This window comes from Sorex fumeus, unplaced genomic scaffold (genome assembly GCF_029834395.1).
Source record: "Sorex fumeus unplaced genomic scaffold, SorFum_2.1 ptg000107l, whole genome shotgun sequence".
NCBI classification, from domain to species: domain Eukaryota; kingdom Metazoa; phylum Chordata; class Mammalia; order Eulipotyphla; family Soricidae; genus Sorex; species Sorex fumeus.
In genome coordinates, this window is record NW_026606164.1 from 1539907 (window position 1) to 1547709 (window position 7803).

The 7803-nt window shown below is 66.7% G+C and overlaps 2 protein-coding genes across 5 annotated transcripts in view; both read left to right on the forward strand.

Moving 5' to 3' along the window:
- RBM33 (RNA binding motif protein 33) overlaps positions 1–3533 on the forward strand; it is a 53850-nt gene extending 50317 nt beyond the window's left edge. The window contains exons 15-18 of the mRNA XM_056134828.1: positions 2164–2349; positions 2582–2770; positions 2931–3019; positions 3104–3533. Coding sequence (XP_055990803.1) covers positions 2164–2349; positions 2582–2770; positions 2931–3019; positions 3104–3152 — 513 coding nt within the window. The 3' untranslated portion in view covers positions 3153–3533. The remainder of the gene's footprint in view (positions 1–2163; positions 2350–2581; positions 2771–2930; positions 3020–3103) is intronic.
- Positions 1–7803, forward strand: part of DPP6 (dipeptidyl peptidase like 6) — a 507074-nt gene extending 499271 nt beyond the window's left edge. For all 4 annotated transcript variants that reach the window (XM_056134830.1, XM_056134833.1, XM_056134829.1 and 1 more), the window contains exon 27: positions 7793–7803. The gene's annotated coding sequence lies outside the window, so the exon portion shown is untranslated. The remainder of the gene's footprint in view (positions 1–7792) is intronic.

The window sequence follows — 7803 nt, forward strand, 5'->3', positions numbered from 1 at the left end:
ACCATGTGGGGTCTGGGGATTGAACGCGGGGCAGCCGTGTGCCAGGCAGACCAGCGCTTTCCCCCTGTCCCGTCGCTCTGGCCCCTGGCTTAGTTTTTGAGGCATCGTCTGGCTCTGGGATGCCGGGGATTGAGCCCAGTCGGCCGGGTGCAAGGCCAGAGCCCTCTGAGCTCACCGTCTGGCCCTCCAGGCCCTCGGCTCCGTGGAAGGATCTAGTTCCAGAACCCAAAGAGGCGCCCACTTCAGACTCTCGGAGCCTCCAGCCCAGGGCAGATGCTGTGTGTTCTCTGGTGGACGTGGGGCGCCTCGGCCCTCCCCTGCCGCACCGTCTGGGTGCCCGCTGAAGCGACCCCGTGTCCCCTCCCGCCCAGGTGGTGGCCAGGATGAGCCGAGCAGGCGGCAGCTCCGCGGGGCTTCTTTCCTTCCGGGGAGGAGGAAGCCGCTCCTCAGGCTGCCGGCGTGTTTGAGAGGTGTCTGACCCGCCCGAGCTGGCTGGTTCTGTCTGCTGTGGGCCTCAGCTCGGCCGGGGCCGGTGCGCTGTGCCCAGTGCTGGTGGGCGTCTGTCCAGGCTGGAGGAGGGGCAGGGCCCCAGCAGGAGCCGGCCTGGTGCCCGGCTCTGCAGCCCAGGTTCCGAGGCTCCTGTGTGTGCAGTTACGGGGAGGGGGCCCGAGCCTGCCCCCGGACCCCACGCTGTCCTCTGGGCGCCTGACAATGTTATCTGTCCGCGGCTCCGAGCATCAGATGTCTGTCACGAGCCCAGAAATTAATTTGATGTCACCTGAAGACACGCAATTAATCTTTCCGAGGGCTTCATAATACCTTTGCAGAGAGAGTTGCCAGTTTGGCGGATTTGGATTTTGGGGTTTAGACGGAGATAAGGAAAATTAATTTTTCATCAGGGTTAATACAAGCTAGCAGGGCCACAAAGGCTGCGAAAAATGGTTTGGGAATTTGTCAAGTGTTGTCACTCCAGAATAATGCCGCTTAGCGTCTGATAGGTCTAATCAAGAGTTGAGATTTCTATAGGGAGGGATTAATCAATTCGCTCACTAGTGAATGCACGTCAGTGATACCACTCCTTCGCGGGCTTTCAGAATGGAAATAAGATTTGATCTGTCAGAATGCAGGACGCCTCGGCAGTATCAATGGGCATTTTTATCTATATATTTAAACCATTTGTTATAAATGAATTTGTCCTGCCTGTTGGTGCCTGGACGCCTCCTTTTTGTAATGATTAAGCTGATGATATTCCCTTGGCTGGATCCAGGCAGAGCCGTTCACATAAATACATGCAACAAACACATAGAAATGAGTTTGTCCTGCCTGTCGGTGCCTGTGGGCCTCCTTTTGTAGTGATCAGGCTGAGAAAATAGTTCCTGAAGGCACTGCTGTCCGTGTAAATGCAGATCCGTGTCATCTGCACAAATAGGAATAGGTCCCAGCATCTGTCGTGCCCGCGGGTGTCTGTGGGCCCTGCGCCTCCGGCCCGCGGGTCTCCCTCGGAGATCGCCTGTGTGTGGGCCGAGGGAGATGAGGCGTCACCCTCCGCCCTGGTGGTGAGGAAAGGAGTGAAGGGGCGCTGTGCGGGGAGGGTGGCCACGTGGAGCGGAGGGACTGGCTCGCTCCTTAGTGCTCCGTTCCGGGCCTCCCGATGGCAGTGCTCCTCCCGGGTCCGTGCCTGGTCCCTGTGGTGGCCAGATCCACCCGGGCTTCCCTGGGGCCCTCTGTGACGTCCCCTCTCCTGCCGAACTGCGCCCTGTCCCTGCCGCTGTCCTGGACTCGCCCCCCACGCGCCGCGCCGTCCCGCCCACCCGCCTTCTGTTCCTTTCTCTCGGGCCAGAATGTCTGGTGGGTGTTGGGGCCCTGGCGGTCAGCGGCCGCTCACAGCAGGCCCGGCGGGCCGTGTGGAACTGGGCCCTCGTGGGCCCGTCTGGGGCTGCTGGTCTCCGGAGCCTTGGTCTGTCCACACCCCTGAGCTCCAGCGTGTCCTTTCCTGTGGGGACCACCCACTGGGGTGGGGGTCAGGGCACCTGAGGGGGGCATGAGGGAGCGCGCGTGCCCCGTCCACCCCACTTCCTGAGGCTGCGGGGGGAGTGGCGCCCCTTCCTCGGGGCCAGGGGCTCTGAGCCCACCCAGCCTGAGGCCTCTCCTGTCTCCCAGCAGGGCGGCGAGAGCGACGGCTTCTTCCACACCGAGGCCGCGCCCCAGCGGCTCCCCCCACCGGCCCGCAAGGTGACGCTGACCAAGGGGGTGCTCCAGCCGCCGCCCCACCCGCCCGTGGGCGCGCACATGCACCCTGCCGGGCCCCCAGGCATCAGGAGTATCCAGGGCATCCACCCGGCCAAGAAGGTACTGCCCACCTGGCACCCCTGCACGGCTGCTGTGGGAGCAGAGCCTGTGGCCACCCCCCCCCCCCATTCCTCCCCCTGCCCCCTTCTCCCTCCTCCCTCTGCTCCTCCCTGCACCATCCCCGTGCGCGCGGGGCTGGGCCTGGCCATGCAGGAGGCGGCTCTGACCTGCTGCCCTGGGCACCCTCCCTGCCCGCCCTCTGGCGCCGGGCACTGAGTGTCTGTGGTTGCAGGTGGTCCTGCACGGACGAGGCCGCGGCGTGGCCGGCAGCCTGGGCCGGGGCCGCCTCATGCCCAACAAGCAGAACCTGCGGGTGGTCGAGTGCAAGCCGCAGTCGTGCGTGGTCTCCGTGGAGGGGCTGTCCCTGTCCACCACGGACGTGCAGCTCCGGAGCCTGCTGGTGTCCGTGGGGCCCATCCAGGTGGGTGCGTGCTTGGGCGCGAGGCCTCCGCACGCCCCGGGGCCGTCTCTGGGTCTTGGGCGCCGGGCGGACACGGGTGGGGCAGGGCAGCCCGGCGGGCGGGAGCCTCGTGGGGCAGCGGCGGAACGGCAGGGGCGGGACTGAGCGCCTCTCCCCGCAGAGCCTGCAGATGCTGCCGCAGCAGCGGAAGGCCATCGCCACGTTCAAGGAGCCGGCCCACGCGCTCGCCTTCCAGCAGAAGTTCCACAGGTACCGGGCGCCCGCGGGAGCCGCCGCGCCGCCCCGCGGCCCCGCAGGCCCTCACCCCCTCACCCTGTCCCGCCCGCCCCGCAGGCACATGATCGATCTGTCCCACATCAACGTGGCCCTGATCGTGGAGTGACCGCTTCCCAGAGGCCGACCCGGCGCTGCCCTGCGACGCAGACGGAGGCCCCCGAGCGCAGCCCCGCGCCTCTCGAGGCCCGCGGGCCCGTTGCCCGCCGCAGCCGGCCTGGCCTGGCCTGGACTCAGGAGACGGAACTTGCGGGACGCGCGGCCTGGCGTGGGGTCGGCTAGCTTCTGAGTGTGTGGGCGCCGCAGAGAACTCGGGCTTCTGTTTCCTGTCCCACGTCCTCCCGCATGTGGACAGTGTCCTCGGGTCCCTCCCCGCGCCACTGAGCAGTGCCCAGAGCAGGGACAGCGGCAGCGCACGGCCGCTCGCAGAAAGAACACTTGATAATGGTTGCACTCACCTTCCGCGCAGGCAGTGAGACTTTCTCACGCCCTCACCTGCCCTGACTGCCCGAGGCCCCGGGGCGGGCGGGAGCGGGGGGTCCCCCTTGCAGCATGCGCCTCCCGCGGGCGGCGTCCTTCTCCGACTTCCTTTTGGAGCAGGGCTGGGGTCCCTCGGCGGGTTAGCTTGGGGTCCGGGGGGGAGCAGGCCCAGGCAGAGCAGTGGGGACAGGCGCTTCCGGGGTTCCAGCAGCGGCCCAGGGCCTCCCCGATACTCTAGACACTCTGGAGACCCGATGGAGACCCGACCCGGGCATCCAGCTGGGGCCAGCAGCGAGGGGACGTGGGTGGTCAGGGGTGAACGTGGGAGCCGGACGCCGTGTGCCCTTCCAGACAGGACCGGGGGGAGTCTGCCGGACTCCCCTCCTCCCTCAGCCCAGGTGCTCAGCCCTGTCGTCCAGAAGGCCCAGCCAGCCTGTGGACCGTGGGGGCGAGGGGGCGGCCCGAACGCTGGCGCCTCAGTGTGGCTGCCCCCGGCATCCGTTGCAGTCCAGGGCTCCTGACGGGTGGTCCCGTCCCGGGAGGAGAAGGTAGGAGCGGGAGAGCTCGCTCGGGGAGCCGGCGTAGCGGCGCTGGCCCCCTCTGGGGTCCACCTGGGCCTGCGGGCGTGCGAGCAGCTTCTTCCCGGGTAGCGAGTGCCCCGGGCGCGGTGCTCGGAGGGGCGCTGGCCAGTGCGACAGGCTGGGGTGGGGCGCGGCCGCTGCGCCCGCGGGAGTCAGGGCACCGAGCCCAGCCTCCGGAAGATCCGCTGCAACCATTATCTTTGTTCTTTCTCTATCATGCATTGGAGCGAGATGCAGAGACACCATCCGTGTAAATATGGACCTTTTAAAATTAAAACGTTCTTGAACACGCTTCCCAGTCAGCAGCACCCTAGGTATGTTAGTTCTCTTGTGTTGTCTTGCCGAAGTGGAAGGGATCCAGTTCCTAATTGTTGGCGTGTGTGTGTGCGTGTACATCGATTTTTATAAAGATGCTAGTAAGTCATACGTTCGCCCTGCCCCGTGTATTTTTTGCTCACGAACCAGCAGCCCGAGCCAGTGACCCGCTCTAGCCGCGAGGTAACCACGAGCGTGCGTGTGTGGCGCCAGGTTCTGTTTTCTTTCCGATTTTGTTTTGATTTTGTGCTGTAATGTAAGCTCCCTAGCTGCCTCGGGGCGTCCTGGGACCCTGGTCTGCCCGCCTGTGAAACTCGGACTGATGACCCGGAAGGGAAAGGCGCAGCCCCTGTGATGAGCAGGGGCGCCCCCAGGAGGTCCCGGGCCTGGGGGAGGGGGGGGGGCTGCCCACGATCTGTAAATGTCCTGGTTCCGCAGCGTTCCAGGAGAGACGGCGTCGGCCTGCACGGGACTCGCAGCTGCTGCTTCTTCTGCTGACCGGAGTCTGTTGCTGGGGGGCGGGGGGCGCCCGTGTCAATAACCCACTTTCTTCTAACACTGACTCCTCAGGGCCGGCGGACGGAGAGGGAGAGGCCTGTGGGCACCGTGGTCTGGGCAGCCCTGCTGGGCTCTGGTAGGAGGACAGAGCGGGCCGGGGACCCCTCGCTCCCGGTGTTGTTTGTGTGGGTCAGTGGTTTGCTCAGGAAGGTAAGCGTGCTGCGCCCCCACCCCCCTAGCCTGTGTCTGCGGGCCATGTGGCAGCCAGTGGCTGCCGGGCGGGCCTGGGGCCCCGCCGTGTCCTGTCCGGAGGGCAGGCGGAGACGGTCTCCCGGAACCGACCGCGTGTGTCCTCCGGGCTCTGAATCCTAAGGATTCTGCGTGAGGTGCTGTGCACCTGTCCCCGTGCTCCGGGCACGGGCCGCCAGGCCTGCGGGCCTGGCCCCAACTCCCGATCCATATTGGATCCCAGGTAGGCGCCCGTGGCGCTGCTGGCAGAGCCGGCCTCCGGGCAGCCAGGGTGGGCTCTCGCGGGGCTTGGCTCGCTTGCTGCACTCGCTTCCAGGTGCCCGAGGCCCGGGCGGGGGGCTCGGGGCTTCTCGGCACTTTCAGGTCCGGACCGCGGCGTGGACGACGGCGGCGCTGCCTCACGCGCCACCTGCTTCTCCCTCCCCGGCTTTGCCTCCACAGCGCAGGGTCCTCGGCTGTCGGGAGCCGCTCGCCCCGGGCCCCGCCCCTTTGGTTTCCAGGTGCAGCCTCGGAGCGGCCCTCGCCCTCTGCGCCCCTCACCCCTTTGCTCCCGCAGGTGGCGGACTCGCTTCCTCCCGCAGGTGGGGGCGGGAGTAACCGGCTTTCGATTCGCAGGGGACGCCGAGGTGCCGTGGCGGGGTGGGGGGGCGGCACTAACGTCCCTCTCTGTCCCTCTACTTTGCAGGACCTTTGCATGAGCTCAGGTAGAGGTAGTCTCCCCCGAGTGCTGGGAGCCGCCCGCCCTAGTTGTGCCACGGGCCGCCCCGGAGAGAAGCTGTGTAGCGAGCGGCCTCGACCTCCCCTCGCGCACGGGGCCCCCGGCTGGCCCTTGTGTTGGGCCCGCCCGCTCGCCATGTGTGTGTCTCTGGAGCACTTGCACGTGCCGCCATGTTCATTGTACTGTAACCACAGACGTGTGTCAATAAAGCGACGTTCGCTCTGGCTCTGGCCTCTCCTTGTCTCACGCCGCCCTCGCCCCTCCCCCAGGGACAGAACCTCTCGGCCCTGATGGCCTGGGGCCCGTCCAGCCCGGGGCACGGCCACATGAGGCCCTGCGGGGACCCAGGCGCACGCTCCCCCCATCTGCCGCCTCCAGCTGCCTGGGGGTTCCAGGCTAACTCCTGGCCTTGTGCTCAGGGCCCTGGGGTGTCTCGTCAGCCATGTGCTGTCCGCAGGAAGAGCTGGACCCTGTGTGTGGGGGGGGGGGTGCTGCCTCCACCCACCTGCCCGTGACCCGCTGCTGCCCCATCCAGAACTCATCTGGGACCTGTGGTGGCACAGGTGAGGGGGCAGAGGGGCTGAGCTGGGGCTGGCAGGGGGTGAGGAGCAGTGGATGGACTGGGACCAGCAAGGGTGAGTCAGGGCTGGCAGAGGTGAGGGGTGGAAGGTGGTCAGGGGCCAGCAGGGCTAAGGAGCAGAGCAGGTGGGCTGGGGCTGCCAGGGGAGAGGGGCAGTGAGCGGGTGGGCCGGCAGGGGTGAGGGGCAGAGGGGCTGGGCTGTGGGGGCTGGGCTGGCAGCTTCTGAGAGTGAGTGCGTGGTGCGGCCGGGAAGGACCAGCTGGACCCATCCTCCCCACACGCTGCTCCGGCACCGTCACAGTGGTGCGGGGGAGGACCCCTGGGTGGTGTTGGCGTACTCACTGCCCAGACCCTCGACGACTCCGCCCCTCCCCCATCTGCTTACAACTGGCCTCTGCCCACACCCCGTCAAATCACCGTCTGCCTGACACGGTACAGGGTACGCGGGGCACATCCGTGCAGGACCAGAACCTGCACCCCCCCATGCGCAGACACGCATGTGTGTGCACGTGCAACAGCACAGCCCTGCACCTGTGCTTGTGCCCCGTCCGCTCCCCTCGCACTCGTGCTCATGTCCCTGCCTGCTCCCCTCCTGGACTCACCAACTTGGCATTCGGGCACTGGTGGCGACATAGGACCACACACATGTTCTTGACATGTTCACACCCGTACCACGCACGTGGTTGGCACGCTCACGCATGGCCACACTTTGTCACAGCAGGTTGTGATCTGCTCGGGGTTCTTGTGGCTTGGTGGACAGTGGGTCGGTCCCACACGTGAGGGCTGGAAGTCTTTTCCAAACCAAGACATCAAGGGATGCGCCCACTCTTGGTCGTTGCTGCCTGATTGGTCACGGCCCGCGAGGATTCTAATCGAAACAGCCCGCCTGGTCGCACATGCCAGTGAGGTGGGCCGTGGCCTGGCTCCGAGTGCGTAGAAGGGCCACTCGGATGGATTCCGTGCCTGTCGTCGCGTGGGATCTGCTCTCACCCACCTGGAGCAGGTTGGACTCAGCCTGGCCCCCACCCTCCTCCTTGGCACACAGCGCTGTCACTGCCTGGCCTGTGGGGCCTGGAGGGGAGCTGGGCACGGGGGCACCAGGAGGCTGTCCCCTGGTCGCGGGCCTTGATGCCCCATCTGGCTCCAGTCCCGCTCACGGCCGGGCCGACTGCCCCCAACCCCAGACCCTTCGCCCGCCTGTCAGCCGGCTGTGCGGCCCCGGGTGTCCCAGGGGGAGAGCTGCCCTTACCGTCTCCTGAGGGTGCCGCCCACCTCGAGGCCCTGGCAAGTCAGGACCCTTCCCTGTAGGGGGGGGGGGGCACTGGCCATCCCGGACGGC